The 25522-nt window shown below is 47.0% G+C and overlaps 1 protein-coding gene across 1 annotated transcript; it reads right to left on the bottom strand.

The window, feature by feature from the left end:
* Positions 1–725: 725 nt before the first annotated feature.
* CES1 (carboxylesterase 1) lies at positions 726–25354 on the bottom strand. Its single transcript, NM_001082765.2, has 14 exons — positions 25296–25354; positions 21884–22088; positions 19999–20143; positions 17499–17632; positions 16840–16993; positions 14940–15044; positions 14166–14270; positions 12719–12757; positions 8953–9093; positions 7300–7383; positions 6911–7058; positions 2218–2349; positions 1202–1274; positions 726–912 (listed from the first exon to the last, which is right to left on the bottom strand). The coding sequence occupies exons 1-14, from the start codon at positions 25345–25347 to the stop codon at positions 732–734; spliced, it is 1698 nt and encodes a 565-aa protein (NP_001076234.1). The 5' UTR covers positions 25348–25354; the 3' UTR covers positions 726–731.
* Positions 25355–25522: the final 168 nt, after the last annotated feature.

Below are 25522 nucleotides of genomic sequence, written 5' to 3' on the forward strand. Positions count from 1 at the left end.
GGGCATAAGAGTTTTCTATTCTTTCAACAGTACCCTGACGGAAACATTTGCTGCCTTTTCCACAGAGTTTAAGGACTCTGATACTTGGAACAGTAGTCTGAGAAGCATTTGTACCTACACCCCTGATGCAGGCTTCCTCTGCTCTTACTACCTGCTGCCAGTCTTTCTCATAAACGCCTAATAAAGATACATGGAGAAGACTATTATGGGTATAAATTACCACCATGGATTTGTGGTTTCCAGGGAGTCTGTATTCTTATACTATCCCACACTTGGCTCTTAGGAGTTGGTTCACCTTTTCAGAGTAATTCTGCTTAAATGTATGATGACGCTGCCTTCCCCCTGTAGGTAGAATGTGAGCCAATATTCACATATTATCTATCCTCTGAAGTGCCCATCTTTCCTTAGATTTTAGACAATCATTTGGCAGGTGGTATCCAAGGAAGGCATGTTCAACTAACTGATGGTTTACACACTCTCTCTCTCTCTCTCTGGTCTGAGTAGGATGATTAATCTGCTGCCCAAGATACAAATGATTTGGTCTCCAAAAGAACATTTATTCCCCAAATTGAAGCCACAAGCACAAAAATTCTCCCTCCCTGATCTCTGGCCATCCCCACCAGGCAATTCTTCATTTTCCACAATAAGATGCCTCTTTTGTCCTCAAATATTTTCTTTATAATACTCTTGTCTTGAAACCTCCAGGTTTCAAGGCTTGTCGGGTCTTCAATTCACAGCTCAATGTGCTCTGTCTCACGTGGCCTTGCTGCCTCCTTGGCCCAGAGCTCAGTCCAGAAAGCCACTTCCTTGTCTTTCAGTTTCTGGGCTGCCTGGGTGGTGGCTCCAATCTGCAGGTAACCTTCCTTGTAGTCATATGCTGGCCATTGAGGAAGCCCTTCTCCATTGGGATTCCTGGGAACAGAATCAGATGGTAATTCATCAAAGCTGATGTGTGATCCAGCAAGCCTCTGAGACTTAAAGGGACCCCCTGGATTATCTCTGCCCAGAGGTTCATATAGCACCAGCCAGGAGGAGCCCACCATCTCCTGGGGTGGCCTGTCCACTTTACAGAGCTCTCATTGTCAGAGTGCTATGGTCACAGGACCCAGAGTTTCACCACTCAGTCTTCAGAAGCTTTCCCTTCCCAATAGATATGCCCCATTCCTCACCAGCCCCACTCCATCTTTGCCACCAGCCTTACCCATTCCTAGCAAAGTTGGCCCAGTATTTCATCACCATCTTGCTCAGTTTGATCTCCTCTTCTGTGGCACCCTCTGTGGGGGAGAAGAAATCCTTTGCTACTCGAAGTGTGGTCTATGGCCAGCAGCATCAGCACCCCTTGGGAGCTTGTTAGAAGTATGGTTTCTTGGCCCTGACCACATACACTTTGAGTCATTACCTGTATTTTCATAAGATCCTGGTTAATTTGTGTGCACTTTTGTTTGAGAATGACTAACCTAGGACCCAGAAAAGGCCATGCAGTCAATGCACAACCTAGCTGTCCTTGTCTCCAGTGCCCAAGTACCTGCCCCTCCGCTTGTCACAGCATTACACCCCAGGGTTTCTTCTACAGCAAATCCAGCTCCCAGGGCTGCTCTCCCTTTGGTATTTTCTCCATATCCTACGTACACCTATATTTGCACCAACTCTGAAAAATCATAGAGTTGCAACTGTCCTAAGGAGTCACCTAATAGGGAGATACAGGTGTGCCATTTTGCAAGTCTTCTAGAGCTGATGAGAATTAAGATTTTGAAGACATCTGTAAAAAATTTTCTTTAAAATATTATATTATCAGATATATTTAAATATGTACTATATAAACAGGAACACAGATAGCAGATAGATATACATTAGACACGATTCAAGGTTAACACCAATTTTAGCCTTACCCTGACTCACATTCTAATATATTCCTGTGACTGGGGAATTAAGTGTGGCATTCTCATCCTAGAGCAGGGTCCTGCAGGGACCAACCACCTATCATATTCATGTTGCAGGCAAGGGTTCTGAGTGATTCTGTCTGAGTCACATGAACCCACAGCCTATTTCCTGCATATTAGAGCAGGGGAACCACTGGGGACCACCCACTGTAATTCTACCCTGTTATCTGAATAGGGAAACTAAAACCAGGAGAGAAGAAATTTGCTCAACCCCACCAAACCAAGACCAGAGCCCAGATCTCATGTTCCAAGCTTATAGCCAGCACAAAGTCATTACCTTTTAAAAACGGGGCTCCTAAGACAGAGAAGATCTCATCTCCATGGTCCCCTATCACTGTCTTGGGTCTCATGTCTGATGAGAAGCTTGGGCGATACCGATACTCATACATATAGGTGGGGGCTCCAGCATCTGAAAGACATGGATTAATGCACAGTTCATTGTTATTAGACATGTTATGCATACCTGGTTGGTCTCAGATCTCAGGCTCTGCAGGAAATCTCTGGTTACCAGCATAATACAATCACATCAAGGTGTGTCCTAGGGGAAACCCCTGGTTATCAGCACAGGTAAGAAACAGTTTCAAGAATGCTTATCCTTGCTTAGAGCTGCATTCCTGCTTGAGGTCAAACTGGGGTTGAGCCTGATAATGGTTGATTAAACAAATGAATTTTCAAACCCTGGGTCAATATATTTAAGATAACATTATAGGGAATTGGGTCAGTTCATAAAAACCGCTTTGCCTCCTGATACAATTACATACCAGAAATATATATTCAGGCCGGCGCTGTGGCTCACTAGGCTAATCCTCCGCCTGCGGCGCCGGCACACCGGGTTCTAGTCCCAGTTGGGGTGCCAGATTCTGTCCTGGTTGCTCCTCTTCCAGCCCAGCTCTCTGCTGAGGCCCGGGAAGGCAGTGGAGGATGGCCCAAGTGCTTGGGCCCTGCACCCGCATGGGAGACCAGGAGGAAGCACCTGGCTCCTGGCTTCGGATCAGCGCAGCACGCTGGCCACGGCGCACCAGCCATGGTGGCCATTTGCAGGGTGAACCAATGGAAGGAAGACCTTTCTCTCTCTGTCTCTCTCTCTCTCACTTTCTAACTCTGCCTGTCAATAAATAAATAAATAAATAAATAGAAGGAAAAAAAGAAATATATATTCAGCTCACATTCGATGTATTTCATTGATAACAGACAAATGTTCAACAAACTGACAGGGCCTTTATATTCATCCTAGTTTTGAGCATTTCCGTGTTTTTCTCACCCATTCTGAGAAGAGAAAAGCAGTACAAGCTCCTTGTTGGAAAGCCAGGATACTTAAAGACAAATGTGGCTAGAGGGAGAACCATCTGTCTCTTCTCTCAGGGAATCACAAAGCTCAGCATTTCATACTCCTGATACTTCATGCAACTGGCTTCCTGTTTGGCCCTTCATGAAGTTGCCAGAGTAGTGGCAGAAGAGAGAAGGGGTCAGTGACGGTGAACATGCCTCTGGCCATCTCTCTCCTCCTCTCTCATTGCTAAAGCCTTCCTCCCTCATTGCTAAAGCCCCAGGAAGATCCCCGTTTTCCCACTCACTGGATTACTGGAGACACCAGTCCCTGCTCCTCCAGGGATAACTCATGGAGTTATGGATAACCCACGAGTTATAATGGACAACACAAAATGGATAACACATGTTGTGGCTCAGTGCTTTGCATTAGTCATGATGCCCACAGAGACGAGACTCTGAAAGGGAAAGGTCAGTCCCAAGTCAAACTGGTGTAGAAATTTAATAACTTTTTAGCCTTTGGAAAGAGTAAGAAACTGGGAAAATGCAGAAGAAAGCAAACTGAAGAAAAAAGTCACTCGTAATTCTGCCACCCCAAGAAGGCCATGAGCGTGTGTAATAATTTACTTAAACACCCTCGAACTGTGCCCTGGATTTAGCAGAAGTGGTGTTTAGAACCAGCTTCCTTCCAGGGCTCCCTAGTCCACCAGTTACACAGTTACTTCTAGGTCAAGCAGAGACTGCTGAAAGGAGGGATAGGCCCCTGCCAACCATCTCATCAGTGAACTCAGAGCCCAGTCCAGGAGGAAGGATCCTTTGTGAATTAGAGAACTCATTTCATAAGCCATGCTGCGCAGAAGATACACTTCTTTAACTTTTTGCCTCCAGGCTTTGAGATTTATTGAATGTGTACAATATGACACAACTCTTCCAAGGACAGTAGAGCAGGTTTGAGTAGTAACAGTTAGTGTCAACAAGAGAAGCATAGAGAAGGAGAGTATTAATAATTGAAGAAATGCAAATTAAAAAGCCAATCTTTTGATGATTATATGGAGAAGGGCATATGAAATTGGTAAATTGGTTTTTATTTTTTAATCTTAGTATACCAAGGGAGAAAGAAAATTACAAAATTCACAATGTTATGTACTGGAAAGCAATTCTGCAATAGGATACCAAGAGTGTTTAAGTAAACCTATGGTTCAGTCTTGCAATGCCTTCTAAAAACTCATTTTATGAAAATTGAAACAAAAAACTTTTTTTCTGAATCTGAAACAAGACAATTCAATGTAGCACCAGAAGTCCCAGCCAGAGTAGTCAGGTAAGAGAAAGAAAAGGTGTACAGACTGGAAAGGAGGAGGCTCCGCTGTTTTTGTTTGTAGATGACCCTGAATTCCACCGAAAATGTTAGAACAACAAATGAATTCAGTAAAGTAGCAGGATATAAAATTAACATATAAAAATCAGTGGCATTTCAATGTGGCAAATTGCCAACTTTCTGAAAAAGAAATCAAAAAGCAATTCCATTTACAGTAGCTACCAAAAATAAAATAAAATTCCTTGGATAAATCTAACCAAGAAGGTGAAAGACCTCAACAGTGACTGAAAACTATGCAACATTGGTGAATGAACTTCAAGAGGACTCAAATATCAGAGATATTTCTACCATATATATCACACGTATAACATATCATACATATGATCATTACCCAGCCAAAATAATGAAATCTTGTCAATCGTGACAACATGACTGAATCTAGAAGACACTATGGTTAATGGAACAATCCAATTGAAGGACAAATACCATATTACCTGAGTTATATTTGGAATCTGTAAAAGATGACCTTATAGAAGTAGAGAGTGGAACAATGTTACCAGAGACTAGGGAGGGAAGGAGGAGGATGGGTAGACAGGAGGGATAAATTCTGTTGTTCTATTGCACCATAGGCTGACTATAGTTAATAAGAATGCACAAGTGGTCTTCAAAAAGCTCATAGAAAATTCATACTACAAAAAACTGCATGGATTTCAAATGTTTTGCATCAAAATAAACATATCTTTTAAGTCCATTTCCCCCTTGTGTTGTATATTTCAAAATATCTAGAAGAAAGATTTCTCAATGTTTTCACTAGAAAGAAATCATTGGTTTATGAAGCAATGGATATGCTAGTTATCTTAGTTTGATTATTACTCAATATATACATGAATCAAAATAGCAATTTGGGGCAGACACTGTGATACAGTGTCCAAGCCACTGCTTGGACACCCATTTCCATACCAAAGTATCTGGGATTGAGTTCTGCCTTTGCTTCTAATCCTGCAGGATTAGAACTCAATCCATGAAATATCATATGGAGAACACAAAATTAGTATGATCAGGACCAGTCTGAAATGCAGGTGGGAACACTACTGATCAGATTGCAGCAGGAGGTAGAACCAAGCGTAAGGAAGAGCAAGTGGCTCTGGCTAGATCCCATCAAGAGCCTCAGGAGGAGAAAGCAGCAGTTAGCAGCTGTGCATCACTGTGTGGAGGGGTGCAAGGGTACATATTAGGTCAGTGGTAGTTAGTGTTTACCATTATTGTCAAGTTTTGAATTTTAAAAGTCTTCCAGCATGTTTGGAAACAGGGCCAGAAAACCATTTTTTAGGCTTGCAGACTAGGACAAAAGAGCTGGCCGAAAAGAAGGATCTTGTGAGACTCCCCACATGGCACTCAGAAGAAGTTCCCTTCCCTTCAGGTGAGTTCACCCATCCCTAACCTGACACTACACTGACTAGACCTGGGTCAGTAGTGGAAGGTGGTGCACTAGACATCACCCTGGCCCTCAGCTGGTGCACACCTGTACACACAAGGGCAAACAAAGCTGACCACAGACACTGGCCTTCTCTAGATCTTCCCTATACCTCCTCCGCTCCTTCCTCTTGGCTCCTTCCTCTTGGTCCTGGACAGCCCTCCTGATCCTATTGGCTCCCACCCTTCCCCAAGCCTTACTAGTATTAACAAACTAGTTTGCACCTTGCACTTACCTTAGAAAAGCTCTGAGACCCAACTTCTGTCATTTGCCCTCTATCCCCATTTACCATGTAAGGTACTTCCGCTTAGGGTTCCCTATAGCAGACACTGTTGGTGCCTCTCCAATCTGCCCTATTCTGGCCATGCCATTCAGAATTCTACCTCTAGCATCCAGCTCCCTGTGAGACCCTTGTCTGGCCACTAGATACTACTCTGTTCATGTGTGCAGCAGGTCGAAGCAACAGGGAATTAACAACCTTTTGGAATAGTCTTCGATCGATGGCAAGTGGGAGTTGGTGGGTAAATACCCCTGCCCCCTTGCCATTCAGATGGGGCAGCCCTGAGACTTATTTCTGTTCATTTCCAAGGGTCCCCAGCTCCAGATGTCCACAGTGGGTACCTGCTTGAACACGCATCATGGCTGGCTTCAACCTGTTTCCTGGGTAACCACTCTATCTCCCTAGTGGTGCTTTCTGGGAATGCCTCCCAAATAAATGTTTTATATTTGAATCATTTATTCAAAGTCTGCTACTAAGAGAAAACAAGGTAGGACATCTCACCACTCCAAGCCATATGGAATCAGCTTTTAAGGCTACTCTCCACAGTTTTCACTTCTGTTGTGTCAAGAGGTGGGCAGGCAGACACTAAGCAGATGGAGTTGCTGGCCCTCTCCCATACAAGCCTTGGCACTCACCTCTGTGGTGACGAGCCACATTCACAGATGGGACACCAAATAACAAATCTGCAAGCATGTCCAGGAACAAGTCTTTCTTTTTGACAGGGTCATCTGTCCCTCCTAAATACTTCTCAGTGGCCACTGGAGTCAGCTCCTTAGAGACATTCTGAAATGGACCGAGAAAGTGACTGTTATCCCCTGGCAAGCAACATGGCTGCTCCACCCAGTAAGGAAGGTTTGGGTCAGCTGTGAACCTCTTGAGCCCAGTGCAACTCCCCCTGGGTTGGTGAAATGGGAAAGGGTAGTAGCCCAGGTCCCAGTCTGTCATTGAATGTGTCTGTAATGTGGGGCAACCCCCTGCCTTTTGTTGGGTCTCAATCAACTCCCATGATCCCCTAGACTCTTACGACAATGGGGTAGGACTTCCACAAGAGTTCTGTAGCTGTCTTCTGGTCCAGTTTGCCTTCAGAGAGTGGATAGCCCAGCATTTGCTAATAAGACAGTAAAGCATTTGTGAATCATCCAGAATTAACAGGAAAAACCAAGCCAACCAGCCAACCAAACCAATGCAAACTGAGGTTCTCTTGCTTTATCCTTTATGGAAATGGATCTTTGATGAATTGGATCAAATCAATGAATCAAATGGACTTATATATCCAGAAATTAGAGGAATGCAAAAAGAATTCAAAAAATGTTCAGCTGCAGCTATGGCAGACCTTGGACCCCACAATGGTCAGCCAGGAAGAAAGGGCAGGCTAGTAGAGGAATAGAGGACTCTGGGGGTAGATGCAAGACTTCCTGTCTCAGGTGACTCACACATCCAAAAATCCCACCCCTGTGGACTTGGCGCTTTGGAATAACCTCTGAAATTCTGAAGTGAGAACTGCAAAACTCAGGACAAAATGACTCTTCCCAAACCTCTGCACTGAGAGACTTCGCCCAACTTCAGCACAGCCTCTGGTAGCAAAAAGCCCAGTCCTCTGGTGGCCTTAGCCTCCCTTAAGGTGCCTGACAGAAAGGGAATGCTGACAGAGGAATTTACTGTTTGGCCCAGAAAAAACCTGGTGGTGATATGCAGATAGGCTCCTAAAGCTTTTAGAGCAGTTACTGTAAAAATGTGCAATTACAAATCTTTTCTCTGTTCTTTGAAATGTAAATGTACCTGTGGCCTTAAGGATAATTTTTCAAAATTTCCCAAAACGAAAACTTTCTGGGAGACAAGATTGATGTCCCTCCCAGTCTTTGTGGAAGGTAAGTCCCAGCTTCAGCGGATTCCTGACTCCAACTTACACCACTGCTTCCTGTCCTCCCTCTAGGAGAATTGTGTCTCCTGGAAGCGTACATGAAGTCACAAATCCACGTGGCCCAGTGACATGGGCTAAGTCCCTTCTCTTCATCATCTTACTCTGCCTTCTCTTAGCACACTTCACCCTTCAAACATGCCCAGCTGTTTGTTAGAGGGCTCTCCTTGCAGGTTATGCTCATGTCTTTTCCATATTGTTACCATGTTACTCAAGACATCCTGGCCAATGCCTGAACTAGTGTCCATCTTTGTCTATCTTTTGCTGGAAGGAAACTTTTTCTTCACATTTAAGAGCTAACTTTAACTCAAGAAGAAAAACACTTTCTGAATCTTTCCAACAAAATGAGTAAGAACATGAGCGTAGACCTTTGGGAATCAGAGAACACCAGTCCAGGTGAGAAGGATTTGGTCCCAGAACTAAGTCCCTGTAATTCCCAGGCTGCTTCCCCACTCTATGCATCCTCAGTTTCTGTATCTACAGATTTATTATCTTTACAGGCCCTCCCAGGCCTGACGTGTCAGTATTGTTTAACTGGAAGACAATCAAAGAATGTTTGGAGAAGGAGGTTGCCAGGGATAAGCTACCCAAGGGGTAGTTGGGCCATCCCAAAGAATATTTCCATGGAAATGTCAACTCCTGCAGTGGGGGGAAAGTTGTCATGGACTCAAGGGGGCTTGGAGAAAGAAGAAGTTCTGCGACCAGAGGTGGCAGGTAGGTGGGTGGGGGTATCTGTCTAAGCGGCCTGCACATTCTCACCATTGGGATAATCCAGCCAAACTCTTGCTGGTTGATTCCCACCATGTAGGGCAGCATGTTGTATTTCTTCTCTGCCAGAATCTCTGCAGGTGCTTTTGGCAGCAGCACCCCATCAATCACAGTGGTCAGGAAGGCGGTGTTCTGGGGAAGAGACAGCAACTCGATGACTGTGATTCCCCTCCCCAAGTAACACCCACCTCCCCACCTCCACCCAAGAGTGAGGCCAGCACCAAGGACCAGTGTGGACTTGAGTGGGGGCCACAGAAGCTCATAGTCCTAACAAAGGCAGGTACAGCACCAGAGGTCAAAACTTCAATGAATGACTCCTGGTGCTAAGGGGAAGTGGGCAACAAATGTTCGCTCAAATGAAGGTGAGTATTAGACCATAAATATGAACAGTACATGGACCTGTCTGTCTGTAGTCAGCTCTCGTTATTCATGGCAGTGAACACCAAATTAGAAAATATACAGGTCAAGCTATTGCTTTGAGGACAAATCCAGGGTTAGCTTGTTACAGGTTTCTGGTCACATTTTTGTCAATCTTCTTTTATGTGTGCAATCTTATTTAAATACATTTTATGTAACAGAGATTTCTGTAAAAGAATTAAATGTAGCTTGTATTTATAATACAAGTTGGGAAGGGATTAATATCTTCCTGACACTGTGATTGCAAATTTCTTTAGCTTCCAGTTTCACAATAATGCTGTCTACTCGTTTTTACAGTATTTTTTATCATCTCGTGAATTCATAGATTAGCTGGGTTTCCATCCTTTCTGCAGCTTCATCACATATGATGCTATGTGATGCTACTTTGGCAATTTCCAGAATGGCCTCATGTACAGATAAGCAAATTCCCTCTTCTTTTTTTGGAAGGACTGAATTGTTGACTCATTAGCATTGAGCTCACAGCCTGTGCACTGTAACTGGTGCCTGAATAAAACTTGTCTAACGCATGTATTTCTCTGTAAGGCACAGCATAACATCTTGTGTTCAGGAACTCTAGACATGCTCCAGCTAGACCCTGAGGGGTATTTTATACAATAAAATCACTGAAAATACACCAAAAATACAGCACTGCAACACTAAGTACCCATGTACAGGACACTTCTTGCTATGGAGGTGGAAACAATAAGATAGTGTCACCTGCTTTGCCCAGATGGAAACATATGCATCGCTGAATGATCAAATGAATCTTATTGAATATATGCATCATGGGACACAAACTGTGCCATTCTCCAAATGACCACCAGAGTGTCACTGTGCTGATTTGAGGGACACAAGTACATTTTCACAAGTAGGTGGATTCAGAGTCTGCTATTAATGAAGGTTGACTGGATCTGTCTGTCTGTATTTCACCAAGGACTCTTAGCGATAAACGGTTTGCTGCAAGCAGGCACTGAGCTCTACACATGCAAAGCACTCGAGCCCAGGCTTGATTCCCTGTGAGAGAGAAATGCCTGGATGACAAGATCAGGATGTGTGCAATTCCTAATCTAACAGGCTGACAAAGCAGGACAGCACAGTGTGCAACCACTGCTGCCCCAGACAGGCTGTGCAGGACAGAAAGGGTGGTTGTGGAAAGACAACGTAGTGCAGACCACAGGCAGTAGGTGCTTCTCCTTTGTGCTGGGCTCTGGGGAATGACAGGAACTGGGAGGTGAAGAAACGAGTGAACTTTCCAAACAGCAGGAGCAGCGGGAGCAAAAGGACAGAGGGGTCACCATGCAGGACTGATCCTAGGGACTTCACCAAGTCCTGGACTTGGAGGAATAGCAAGGGGCATGTTCTAGGGAGGGTCTGAGGGTGGGGTGTGTTTTCTACACTGCATCTGGCCCCCAGCAGGTGCTCAGACACTTGCAGAAACACTAGCTCAAAGGAGACAAGGGTGTTTGTCCTGAGGCAAGGAGGGGCAGGCTTTTAGGAAAGGGGTTGAGTTTAGAGGGGAAGTTTGGCAGCACACAGGGCATAGGAATGAGGAGGGACATGGAGGGAAAAGACAGCAGAAGCCCAGGAGGGAGACAGTGAGGGCCAAGTGGGGTGGCGTCAGTGAGGCAGGAGTGACCTCAGCACAATGAGAACCTCAGCCATGGCTGCTGTCCACTCAGCGGTTTCAGTGGCTGCCCTGAGTCACGGGCATGGGCATGGGCTTGCTTGGGTTGGAGAACTCAGGGCACTCCACCCTTTCTCTCTCCCTCTTTCTCTCCCTCTCTCTCTTTCTCTCACCTTACATCCTGTCCCTCAGCAAACCCCAGCAGTGACTGCCCTGGTTCCAAGACCACTCACCATCCAATGCTCTGGCCTGGTCTAAGCTGGCAGCGCCCTGTTAATTGATTAATGGAGTAGTGCTGTGCAAGGGCCTCCCACAGTTCCCTCTGTGTCTGGCCTGCCCTCTCTCTGCAGTGTTTCCACAGTGCATGCAAAGAGTCTTTGGAAATTCCAAAATCCTGTCCCTTCTGTGTTAAAAAAACCCCCGAGGACTCCCCAGACCCCCTTACATGACCACCCCACTCCCACCACCCATGACCTCTTAGCCTCAGCCCAGTCTCTCCAGTCTGCACACAGTGGCTTCCTGCCTCAAGGCTTTTGCAGCTGCTGTTTGCTCTGCTTAGAACACTCCTTCTCCAGTTTTCCCAACAGCCAGCTTCCTCCATAGCTTGGCTCAAATGACACCTTCTTACTGAGCAGTCCCCTGGCCCTGTGATAATTCCCCAGAAGGCTTGAAGCAGGCAGGAAATCTTGCTTCTTTCGCTACTTCTCCACCCCCTACATTAGGTCCTGACACATAGGAAGTGCTTAGTTCACCCTTGCTCAATAAACAAAGAGCCTCCTGTAATCCTCACAAGACCTTCTCAGGGAGGTGCTGCAATCTTCAGGGAGGGAGTGCGTCGGGAGGATTGTAGGATGCTGCAGAGCTAATGTCACAAAACCTGAAAGCCCACTGGGGCCAGGGAGGAGAGGAGGATGGGGATGAGGAGATACTGTTGGAGTCTCCTGGGTGCTGAGAGGAGGGTGGGGTCCTGGACTGAGACCCTCGGCTCTCTCCAGTCCTCCTCAATGAGGGCTCTGCAGACACCTCTTACCCAGCGTCTCTGCCTCCTCACAGTGGAAGGCTCCAGTTTAACATCCACCACAGAGACACCTTAGGGATCAGGAAATATAAATGATGGGGGAGGAGGGTAGGCTGAGTCCAGGGGATGCCAGGTTGCTGCCTGGAAGCACTGGACAGGGGTCAAAGGACAGGCTCCAGTTTGGTTCTGGTTTTCATGGTCATGTTATGCAGGCAAATCACTGCCCTTCTGTGGACCTCAGCAAAACACACACAAAGGATGCCTATAAATCCACCAAGGAGAATTTGACATCCAGTTAATCAGAGCTTAAAGATCTTAAGACTCCGTCGGCACTGCAGCTCAAAAGGCTAATCCTCCACCTGCGGCGCCAGCACCCCAAATTCTAGTCCCAGTCGGAGTGCCGGATTCTGTCCCGGTTGCTGCTCTTCCGGTCCAGCTCTCTGCTATGGCCCAGGAGTGCAGTGGAGGATGGCCCAAGTGCTTGGGCTCTGCACCCGCAAGGGAAACCAGGAGAAACACCTGGCTCCTGGCTACGGATCAGCGCGGTGCGCCAGCCACGGCAGCCATTGTGGGGTGAATCAACGGCAAAAAGGAAGACCTTTCTCTCTGTCTCTCTCTCTCACTGTCCACTCTGCCTGTCAAAAAAAAAAAAAATCTTAAGACTCGATATCTTTAATAAAGAAACAAAAAGTCCTTACCTCTTTGGGGTCGCCAACTAGATCTAGAGCCATAAATTTCTGGAAAAGCAAACACAGAGGAGTGTTGAGAAGGCTTCCTGGGGAAAGGCTGATCATCTGGGCCCCACACCCAACGTATCAGGGTCTCCCTTCCACTACCTCCCCATCTGGTTGAGAGGCAGTGGCAGGAGACAGTTCCACATGGCACTGAGATATGAAATGGGGGAGTGGCGGGCACCAGCAAGAAAAGGACAGGCCCTGGGGCCAGTGCCAGGGTCACTGGAGCTCTGGAGAGGACGCCTGCTTTGTGCCCACTTTCTTGCCATCCATTTCCCTGTCAATCCCCCACCCCACCCCACCCCCGCCCTGCAACAATGCCCCATCTGTCTTCTCAGGGCCTCCTCTTCCCTGCTCTGACTCTCTAAGTTCAGCATCTGTATCACAGAGAGGCTCTCTATCTCCCAGAACACAGAGTCTGCTGTTTCAGAGATGGGAATACACCTATGTCACTTCAAGATAATTTATGCCAAAACTTTTGCTGGAATTATTGACAAAGAGAGTTTTTAAGTAGATAGTTCTAAGTGATACTGTATGTAACCTCTGCAGGACATAAAAGTGCTTGATAGAGAAGTCAACAGATAAGTCGATTCTCCTTCTGTATATACTTAGCACAGGTGGATGGACGGAGTTGTTTAATACATGGAGTCTGGGTGAATTGGATGAGTAACTAGCAGACAGGTGATGGATGGATCACTGATGATTGATAAGTAGCAATTGATGATGGATGGGTCATTAATTTTGGATAAATGGTTGACAGAATGAAGATATATGTTGATTTAATGATACATGGATGATGGATCAATTGAAAATGGATAAATGGAAAGTCATGATATTAGACTGATTAAATGAAATTAATAGATAGAATGGATTAATGGATATATAGATTGATGAATGGATAGATAACAGATGGAAGAATATGTGGATATATTGCTATCTTAGAATAGCACTGGAGGTAGAATTTCTGAAAACATATAATATGGGGCTCTATGGGTTTTATATATATATATATATATATGGGTTATAGTTTTGAAAACTTCTAAGCCAACGAAGATAAATTATGACACCTTTCTGAAAATATTTGTGCTTAATATTTCCATACTTCTGAAATACTGAAAGTGTATTTTCTTAAAAGTACACCTAAAAACAAGAATGGTAAAATATTAATTTTTTATATTCCTGGGGGATTAGTATGCACTTATTCATTATGCTATTTTTTAACTTTTCTTAACATTTGAAATATTTCAAATGAAAAAGGAAAAATTAATTTCCCACTCACATCTCGAGGCTGCCATTGCTCCTGAGAGGTGAGAACTGTGCCAGGTAGTTTTGCCAGGGTAAAAGGGACAGCTGAAAGGATGAAGCCTGGGGCTGAGTATACAGGTTGGGACACTTGAATAGGCAGGCCTACCATTTTCAATGTCACCTCCATGAGTTCTTCCTCTGTCTTCTGGCGCAGGCAGTGAACCATGACAGCCGAGGTGGTGGTTTTACACCCAGCTTCGATGGCAATTTTCTGTAGAGATCAAAAGCAGCAGTAGAGATGAAGAGCAATGTCCCTTCCCTCCATCTCTGCAGAGAAAGGTGTTCTATCCCAAGCCAACTTCTGAAGGCAGCAGGGGTTAGCACTCCAGACCTGCTAGTATGGGCTCTGGGTTCCAGGGAGTGTTGCCTCTGCCACTAGTTTGAATTGTAACACGAGCCAATTACACAACCTTTTTATCTCTATTATTGGATCTCTGTTAAAATGAGCCTAATGGTCTCAACAGAGGCAGTGTGAAGTGAGCTTATGAGCCTTGAACACCAAATTCACTATCTGGATTCAACTTCTGCTTCCTTCTCTGATAGCTACTTGGCCCTCAGGGATGCCACTCGATTTTTAGTGTCTCAGTGTCTCCACTATAGGTGGTGGAGGTAATGGTTGCACCTGTCTCATATGACGGCTTAGTGCATGTGTCTCCCACACACTACAACATGTGCGGATATGCAGCAGCCTGGGTGACTGATTCCACAAGGGCACTTGAGAAAGTACAGAATGTGCTTTACACGTGCGCCCTAAAGGAGCCCTTGGCCATTTTCACCTCGGTGAGTCTTCTTTCTTAGCCAGATATCACAGTGAGGGAGGCTCCTGAGGATTCAAGAGAGCAGATCCCAGGAAGTGGGGACTGCCCAGGGTGAGACCTACCTCAGCCAAGGACTTGGTGTTCTTCCTGAAGAGACTGGAAAGGAGGGCCACGCCACTCTCGGAAATTGCTCGATGGAAGAGATTCTTGGTCAGGGGGGATAATAGCTGGGAGGGGAATGGAGAGGAGGAGAGGTCATGATCGCAGTCAGAGGACCAGAGACACATTGGCTTTTCAAGATTTCCTTTACCTGCCACTCTGCCCTGGCCCATTCTCCTGGAGACACTGGGGCTGTGCCCAGGCCACCCATGAGCACAATTTTCCCCAAGAAATCTTCAGGACGGACTCAGATCAGAGCGAACTTCACAGCAAGAAACACAAGGCACGTGTACACCATGACAATCAAAATTACCCCCAAAACAGCCTGGTAATTCCCAATCACAAGTTCTTATTGAGCAGTTTCACTATTAGAATTTATACTAAAATAAATGACCATTTCTAAGAATGCCATTTTTTTTTTTTTTTTGGACAGGCAGAGTTAGACAGTGAGAGAGAGAGAGACAGAGAGAAAGGTCTCCGTTTTCCATTGGTTCACAAGGCCACCACGGCTGGCGCACTGCAGCCAGGGCGTTGTGCTGATCCGAAGCCGGGAGCCAGGTGCTTCCTCCTGGTCTCCCATGTGGGTGCAGGGCCCAAGGACCTGGGCCATCCTCCACTGCCCTCCTGGGCCACAGCAGAGAGCTGGACTGGAAGAGGAGCAACCGGGACAGATTCTGGCACCCCAACTGGGACTAGAACCCAGGGTGCTGGCTCCGCAGGCGGAAGATTAGCCAAGTGAGCCGCAGTGCCAGCCAAGAATGCTATTTCTAAGAATACTCATGCTGTATACAATAGTAAAAAGAGAAAATAGTCCAAGGTTTTGATACTGGGCAATTGGGTAAATTACAATTCTTCATTCTTGCCATGAAATACTATGTAATCATAAAATAAAACATGGAATGCTGTTTAATGTTCAAAGAAATATTTATGTTATAATGTAAATATTATATATATGTTACAAACACTGGGGAAAATATTTTTGTAAAAAGATAAAATTGAAAGAAGGGAGAGAGAGTCAAAGCAAGAGAGAGTGTACCATGGAAGAAAGACTAGGGTAATAAAATCAGAATGTTCACAGGAACCAATCTGGGAAGTGGAATTGTGGAATACATTTTTCTTTTAGAGATAATTGATATTTTTCTCATTCTCTAATTTGAAAATATAAAATTATTTTCCTTGGAGTATTCAACTCTGAAAACATTACATGCATGAGGGCCATAGTAACAAGGCTGCCCCTCTGTCTGCCTGTGAGGCATCACCTGTGCCTACTCGCATGTCTCTCCAGCCCTATTGCCCACACCAGCAAGGAATCACATACATATGCTGTGATCCTTGTCTCTTATGCCATCCCTCTCTGTACTGCCTTCCTCTACCTTCCCCCGCCCACCTCATATCAGCCCCACAGACTGCTGCCCTCCCTCTGGGACACAGAAGCCATTAGACCACCTCAGAGAAAGCCTCTGGCCTGCTTTTTCTGCCACATCCCTTCAACTTATAGCTCTGTCTTCAAGCCAAACAATGGCATTTTATCCAACTGTGGTCCTCACCTCCATTTATACACACTTCACACTCAGCCCTACTTCCCAGCAGAAATGAGGGGAGTCCCAATGTTAAAATGATTAGGGTGGAGAGAATTCAACAAAGGGGCAGGAGAAGGAATGTCACTGCATTGGGTGCATTGGGGAGATTCTGATGGTCTCAGGCAATTAAGCTGAGCTCTGAGTTTCCTGGGAGCCAAGGAGATAGGGTCCTTAGCTCTCCATCACCTGATGCTGTGCAGGAAATAGGGTCAGCCTTGAATTCTGGACTTGGAAGCAGTAGCCATCATGCCTGTGGGTGGTGCCTGCTGCCAGGGACACTTACAAGGATAGAGACACTTTGACCTCCTGCTGACTCTCCAAAGATGGTCACAGAGCCTGGGTCCCCTCCAAAGTTGGCAATGTTGTCCTGGACCCACCGCAGCGCAGCCACCTGGTCCAAGTGACCCCAGTTCCCTCGGCTGTGCTCATCTCCTGTGCTGTGAGTGAGAGAACAGGTGGGAGTAGGGAGCACAGGTGTCATGGCAGAGCTCTCAACCACAGTGGCCTGGGGACTCCATTCAGGCTTCCAGAATAAGACTGTCTTCCACATCCCTGACACAGGGTCTTCACTTGCCTCCCATTCCTCCAGCATTGCTCTCCGCAAGGCCTTACCTGTATGCATCTGACACCTATGAACTGAGTACATGCTATGTGCCCACAGTGCTCTAAACTAAAAGTGTCTGAGGACACAGGCAAAACCTCACAGTGCACTGAACTCACACTACAGAGCACAGGTGAAGCTAGACTATGACAGGTGGTGAAAGTGTTTTGAGGACACATAAAACTGGACAAAGGAAAAGACAGGAGTGGGCAGTGGGTGGTATTTTGGGTCACGTGACTGAGGGAATTATCTACGAGGCACTGGCCTTTGAGTATGGCCAGAGCTAGAGCCTAGCAATCTCACTATGGGGCCAACATGCAATAAGAAGAGTCTAGTCTTACCTGAAGAATCCCCAGATGCCCAGGCGGTACTGAATGGTCACCACCACCACGTTCTCATGGGCAGAAAGAGCCAGGCCATCATAGGTTGATGCTCCACCCACCATCAGACCACCTCCATGGATCCACACCATCACCTGCACAGGAAGGAGGCAAGCATACAGGCTGTAGGGAGGTGACCTAGGAAAGACCTCAACACTCACCTAGTTTGATCATTTACCTTTTGGCCATGACTCAAAGCATCCATTGCCCAAAGTCCACTGAGTCCAGCAAGGTTGCAAAAAGCAACCTGTTTTCTCCCCAAATCTTCCATATAGAGCCAAGGTCACATCCCCACTCCATGTGCCCTGACGACCCCTGCCTTTCTCCTCAGCCCTAAGTGCCACCTCCCCCAAGGCTCTTCATCACTGTGGGAATAGAAAATGTCAAGATCACTGTGTTCTTCCCAACATTTCTGCCATCCTCCTGCCATTCATTCAGCTCAACATACAATTGGACAGCTCTTGCATTTCGGCTTCATCACATTTAAACTTTTTGGAGTGAATTAAGCTTCACTGTGCATGGATGTTTATCTTAAGGAGCACACAGGCCCCTAATGGAATCTCTTAGCATGAATTATGCACCAAGTATTGTTGCAAATACTTTAAGATAATTTATCCAAGAGTTAAGTAATAATATTGTCCCATTTGACAGATAGGAAAACAGAGGCACTTTGCCTGCCTGATGGAGTGTAGCTAATAGGTGGTCAAAGCAGAGCTTGGACCAGTTGGTCTGGGTCCCAAATCTACATGATGAGCTTCCCGGCTGCTTGCAGCCCACGGCCCCAGCACAATCATTTGGCCGCTAGGGCAGGAGTGAGGCTTCTCCTTCAACTCTATCTATTATTCCATCAGTGCTTCATTCACGACTCATCCAAAACTAAGACAGAGCTCGATAGCCATCCTCAAACACTTGGGCCCTGCACCAGCATGGGAGACCAGGAGAAGCACCTGGCTCCTGGCTTCATATCAGCGCGATGCACAGGCCACAGCGCACCAGCCACGGCGGCCATTGGAGGGTGAACCAACGGCAAAAAGGAAGACCTTTCCCTCTGTCTCTCTCTCTCTCACTGTCCACTCTGCCTTGTCAAAAAAAAAAAAAAAAAAAAAAAAAAAAAAAAAAAAAAAAGGATTTCCATTTTGAAGACAGAAAGGCTTAGAGAAGGTAAGAATTGGTCCATATCTCCCAGCCAGTCCAATGCAGAGCCCAGAATTAAATTTAGACCTTGTAGTTCTAGAATCTGCATCCCTAGCTAGAGGTCCTCTGGCCTCCAGGTTCCCTGTGCCCCTTTCTCCTATGCTTCTGATCCCTGCCTTCACACGGGGACTGAATCAGTCATGCTGAGTGAAAGCTGAGCTGAGGGCTGGTCAGCAACAATATGCTGGAATGTTGCTGTGTATCTGTGCAGCACAAAGGCAGAGGCTGGGGGGTGAAGGTTCTGGGTTTTCTTTGTCCCCAGACCAGTGAGTCCACCGAGTACATGAGGGTACTCAGTAAATAATAGAGGAATGAAATAATGGGTAAATGAATGAGTGGGTGAACAAGGCAATACGTGAATGAGTGAAACTTCAGCCCCTAGTTCCTCAAGACACCTTCTAATACCAAGTGCCCACACCTCCCCTTCACTCCAACAGCCAGCCAGGAGTGCTCCCAGGGGACTGGCTGGGTGCTGACACGCCCAGGAATACCACCTCTCTCAGCAGACCTTGTTCTCATCCCAGTCTCCATCTTGTAACTGGCAACCTGCCCTGTCTCTGGTCCTTCATTTATTTGGGAAATGCTGACTCACTGGCTCATCAGCTTGTGCCAAGACTGCTAAGGAGGGAAATCAGCTACAATAAAATTGTAGATCATTGACTAAAGGCAAAGGAAAGTGCTCCTGGCTCTGCCCCAGACATCTCCGTCTCAAGACAGTGAACATTGTCACAGATGGATTGTGGTGTGTGTGGGAAAGACCACACACATGCTGCCTCCCCTGGTCAGTGTCAAAGACCCCTGGCTTGAAGATCAGATCTCTTGTCTTGACAACCCTAATATATGAAGCTCTCTTCCTCTGCCTGGGCCTCAGTTTCCCTGTCTGTAACAGAAGGATTGAGATGTTGGCTTTTCCTCTGAGATTCCTTCCAGCTCTAACTTGATTGGAAACCGTCTTAGCAGGCCTGGATATCAGATCTTTAATATGGCAACTAAGAGTAAGCATCCTTGTCCTTCTGTTAGCATGAGAGGCTTGAAGAGATCAAGCTGCACACGACAGGTTTACTGCAAAGTCCCCCAGATCACCCGGTGCCACTAGGGGAAACTGAGCTGTGGGATCCTTGTGTTTCTTGTGCTGAAAGGAAACACTGAAGCCCCTGACACAGGTCTGGTCCTTGGTACCCCCACTCCATGCCGTCTCCAACCCCTTTCCAGCCTGTCTCAGAGGCTGGAACTTGCATGCCTTGACCAGGTGGCCCCCACTGCTTACCGGCAGCCTGCCTCTCTTTGTCAGGTCAGCAGGGGTGTAAATATTCAGGTAAAGGCAGTCTTCAGAAAACTTAAGAGGGATGTTCTCTTTTCTGTTGGTGAAGAGCTCCGAGAGCATATGCCCTGATACTGCGTCCTGGGAGCACCTGGGGAAGGGAGAAGGAAGCCCTGAGAGCCAGCCAGATGGAAGCAAGAGGAGTCACCTATGGCCAGGCCTTGGCATGGGAGGTTGAAGGCTGTAGATGGAGTTGCTAATACCATGCTAGAGATACTGGAGTGGGGAGGAAGTTATGTGAGGGGTCCAGGTAGGGATCCTGAGACTATGCAGTGAGAACGTCTTGGCACGTCTTCCTTTCCCAGAGCCTTTGGAATGCCTTGAGCCAAGAGGAGGTGGCCCATAGGGTGACCCACCTTGGGAGATGACATTCCCAGCACTCCCAGGATGTGGCTCTGTTCTCTGCTCGGCTCCACACAGTGGACTGCACGGTCTCTACCATGCTTTGGATATTAGTTTGGAAATTAAATGTTCTCCAAAGACTGGTCCCCAAGTCTCATGTTAAGGATACTAACAGGGCAGAGGCGTAATCTAATTATTATGTCCGAGGGTAGCACCTTTAGACCATGATTAGATTGGGTTAGGTGCTTTGGGTGGAGCCCCTATGTGGAATCCTGGTTGCTTTGTTAATAGGCAGGGGCAGAAAGGGTGCTGTTTATATCACATGATGCTCTGTGTCACCTCAGAACTCTACCAAGAACATCCTTACCAAGATGGCCAACCAACGAGCTACCCAGTTTTGGAGTAGGACCCTCCAGAAGTGTGAGCCAAAGTAAACCTCTTCTCTTTACAAGTTAGTTCTCTTGGGTGTTTCAATGCAGTGAAAAAAAAGCTGACTAATTCAGTGACCACGTTCCTCTACCAGATAAACATGTTCTAGTCCATGGAAAGCATGATTAGCCCATGAGAAACCCCTAAAAGCATTTAGAACCTGCAACAGGTCAGGGATACATCTTCATGGGTCATTGCAGGGGACAGCGTTCCACTCCTGCCTCAGCCACGGATGTGTTGGGAGGTGTTGGGTGGATCCCTTTCCTGCCCTGAGCCAGCATTTCCACGTCTAAGTGAGGGATGTGATATTTTTCTGAGGGTCCCAACCCTGACAAGGTAAGACCCTATCATCAACCCATTCCAGGCAAGGGCCATTGATTGCCCTGATGAGAGATGACTCAGAGTTGACGTAGCTTAGCCTTGATGCATGCATTGAGTCTTTCCAGTGAGCCAGGAACTGATTTAAGAGTTCCTTATGGAAAAAAAAAAAAAAAAAAACAAACACTTAAACCTCAGTTGAAAAAACTGAGGTACAGAAACTAAAGAAAGCCTGCCTGAGGTCTCCTATCCAGGAAGAGCCTCACTATGAGACATTAGCATTTTCAAGTACATTATAAGCACCGTTTTCTAACCTCACTGTGCCCAATAGGCAGGCACCACTGCCCCAGAACACAGCTGGGGTAACTGAGGCCCACAGGAGCCAGGAGGACACAGCTGTCAGGGGCAGAATGACAGCAGCAAAGATGACATCTGTTTTCCATCCTGGGAACTGTTTCTCCAGGTCACCAAGAGCAAGGGACATAGCATTCATACCAAAACCCAATTCAAATGCCAAAGAGGCAACAGAGTTAATGGTACAGCGTTCAGCTCAATCAATATTGAATAAAGACAGTGTTGAATAAAAGACTCTAGAATAGGTGAAATTTATGGAATGCTTTTAAGTTTCTACAACATTCTTGAGGACCCTAGAAAAAATGCATAAGCTAATCAGAAGTTTGCTTCTTGTTTGCCTTGAGGTCCCCACTGAAAGATGCCAGTGCCAGCCCCGTGCACAGCTTACATGGGAGGGTAGGAGGTGGTGTTCTTCACGTGGCTCCATGATTCTGCAGGCTGTGGTGGTGCAAACCTCAGGGATCCAAGAGGGGGCTTGGCGAAGGGGACTCCCAGGAAGACGGCCACGGGCTGTGCAAATCCTTCTAAGCTGACGAACTTCCCCAGGACTTTGCCATGCACAGTATCTACCACAGGTGGTGCAGACGGGTGCCCTGATGGACACGGAGAGGAAGACAGGAAAGGTTTGTTGACCTGGACTCCAGGTAGGTTTTTCCACATTGCAGGCAGGAAACCCTCCAGGTATCATTTCTCTTTATGTCCCAGGGACACAGGGAACTGTCCTTCCTAATTATAGGACTGCTTTGAGGAACACATTTGAACTGCATGCATAAGGCATTCACACAAAAGCAAACGCAGAATGAGAACTGCTGGGAATGAACAAGGCTCTTGGTTTCCCTCTTAGCCTCTGGAGACTTTTACCCACTGGACCCTGGCACTGAACTGCAGGCTTGATGAGTGGGGATGCTCAACCTTGTAGGGAGAATGAACCACAGACATACTTGGCCCCTAATGCTGAAAAGAAAGTGCTCCTGTACTGGGAGTGGCACCAGGAAGCTGCTACGGGGTGAGGAGGAAGAGTGTGGCCTTGTGGAGGAACTGGGATTACATCAGAGGGGGGCTTGAGAAATGGGAGAAAGAAGTAGAGACATAAAGCATTGAGAAGACAACATGCAGAGGCTTGGAGACAGCAAGACACAAGGTCTGTGGAGGAAGGGAGAATGGCCCGAGTGCACCAGATGGAGTCCCTGGGAGTGAGAAGGAATCTTGGAATCAGAGTGCATGTCATGGAGGGCCTTAAGTTTTATCAGGGGAAAGGCAACGGCAGGAACAATTCTGAGTAAAGAATGGGATGAGCTTGAAGAAGATTCTTCTGGTGACTCTAAACAAGGTCATCCAGAAGATGGGGGTCAGACCCCTGAGCACTCCTTTCTGTGGAATGGACTGTGCTTACCCACTGGGACCAATTGCTCTGCTGGCAGCCTCCACACCAGAGCTGCTTCCCCCTGCTCTGGGACCACACTGAGCTCATCTGCTCTTCCCTTCATGAGCCAGGTGCACTTTCAGACACTGGATCACGTCCACGCCTTGCGTCATCTCCCGCCTGGCCTCCATACTTTGATTTGACTAGGCATCCCTCAGAGGAGGTTATTTGTAGCCTTTTCTTTCCAATTTCCCTCTTTGGGATGCAAATATCAACATTTCTCCCTAACTGTGGGGCCAGCACACAAAGCATAATCCTAATTTGGCCTTACAGAAGAATAGTTAATGATACTGGGAACTCTTCAAGTTAAAAACAGCATCCGTTGGCTGGCGCCGCGGCTCACCAGGCTAATCCTCCACCTAGCGGCGCCGGCACACCGGGTTCTAGTCCCGGTCGGGGCGCCGGATTCTGTCCCGGTTGCCCCTCTTCCAGGCCAGCTCTCTGCTGTGGCCAGGGAGTGCAGTGGAGGATGGCCCAAGTGCTTGGGCCCTGCACCCATGGGAGACCAGGAGAAGCACCTGGCTCCTGCCATCGGATCAGCGTGGTGCGCTGGCTGCATTGCGCTGGCCGCAGCAGCCATTGGAGGGTGAGCCAACGGCAAGAAGGAAGACCTTTCTCTCTGTCTCTCTCTCTCACTGTTCACTCTGCCTGTCAAAAAAAAAAAAAAAAAAAAAAGCATCCGTGTCTCAGGTTATTAATAACCAATCCCACATTTTGGACACAGAAGCTTTTCTTTTTTTTTTTTTTTTCTTTACAGTTGCTAATTACTACAAATAGGACTGAGGTGAACTTCCTGGGGAAAATGTTTATCAGGATGTCCTGGGTTGGCTCAGTGTTAGCTTTCAATACAGATGTACTGAACAATAGCCAAACTGCCAAGTGTGGAAAAAGTGGACCGACAGATGGGCGACATTAGCAGGGGTAACTGCAGCACTTACCACTCAGGTACGTGCACATAGTAAGCACTGACTGCTAACTATGCATTCCAATTCTGTTACATTAAAGCCTTGCTTGGCAGGGTACCTGCCCAGTTTACAGATGAGGAAACAAAGAAATGAAAAAAATGCTGATTTGTATTTCTAAAATGGGAATGTGGAAGCATTGCCGGGGTAACCAGTACTGAAGGAAAGTTCCACTTCACATTTGGATCCTTACATGTGCTCCATCCTAACACTCAGACCCAGGCCTCTCACAGTCTCTCACTGCCCCAGAGAAGACAAAATACGAAGCCTGGGCTGTGAGGGCACTCAGGGCCGCAGCACCGGCTCCGGGTTCAGGAACCAGAGCTAGCCCCGGGCATGGTGTTCCAGGTGGCCTGGGGGAGGTTCATTTCCCTCCCTGAATCTCAGTTTCTCTGCCTGTAGAAGGGCACAGGTGCATGTTGATGACCCTTGCTGCATCTCTGTATGAGTCAAATCTTCATGCTCTGTGTTGGATGCTTTGACCTTTCCAACCCTATAGAAACTGTTTGTCCCAGGAACCAACCAATCCAGGGTCCACACCCCAAGCAGACTCCCACACTCCAGGCCTCTGCCTTCCCCCCCAACCTGGTCTCCCCAAAGCCAGCCTCTAGACTATAGAGGTAGATCCTATGCCCAGGAGTCCCCTGAAGTGACTCACACTGGTCAAGCTTAGCCTGCTGACCCTGCCTCACTTTACCTTCCACAACAACCCAATTCATTTACACTTCCCACTCCCTGCTCCTCTTGACCGACCCTACTCCTTTCCTGTGCCCCTCACCCCACCTCACTGATGTACCTCCTCTCATGAGAACTGTAAAAGACAAATTATCTTTCCAACGGCAATCAGCTCCTGAAATGCTGGCCTGACCATACCTGAAATTTCCAGTTAGTACTCTTTTTAAGTCACTCCCTTGTAAATCAACCCCTTTATCCATTCTTCCCGCACTTCCTCTAGACAGGCACTCTCCTGTGTAGAAACAGCCATCTACACAGGAGGTAAGGACAGCAGTCATCATTATTTTAGAGTAATGACTCAGAAAAGCTAAGTGTCTTGTCTAAGGACACACAGCTAGGAAGTGCTCAACTGAATTCAAACCCACACCCTCTGGTCTCAGGGTTGCTGCTCTGGGCTGCATCTGATTTATAACAAGAGGAAAATAAACAGAACTCTCTCAGTTCCTCATGGTGGGGCTTGCATTCATCCCACCCGTTCTCCTGCACATGCCCCTTGCAGCTGTGGGCTCAGGGAGTTTATCCTGCCCTGCATCTGCATGCAGAATGGCTGGGGCCAGCAAGGCTGTGCTGCTCCAAGTCCAGGTGCAGAGCATGGCCCACTTTGCTTCTCCACCTGCCTCTGACCAGGACAAGGATTCCAAATGTGTCCCCCCCGATATTTGTACTTCAGAAAGACTCACCCCAAGCCGTGCAAGCGGCGAGAGAGGCCAGGGCCAATGCACAGAGCCACATGGCAGAAGGACTGCCTCGTCGGAGGTCTGCTAGTTCTGCTGCTGTTTAGGTGTTGTGCCAGTCCAGCTCCAGAAGCAGAGCCCCGCCCTGAGCCTCCGCCCTCTCAGCTCATGATTGCATAATCATGAGATGACAGAAAACCTCTCCCCCTTTCAGACAACTTTCTCTGCTTCAG

Source organism: Oryctolagus cuniculus, chromosome 18 (assembly GCF_964237555.1).
Source record: "Oryctolagus cuniculus chromosome 18, mOryCun1.1, whole genome shotgun sequence".
NCBI lineage: Eukaryota > Metazoa > Chordata > Mammalia > Lagomorpha > Leporidae > Oryctolagus > Oryctolagus cuniculus.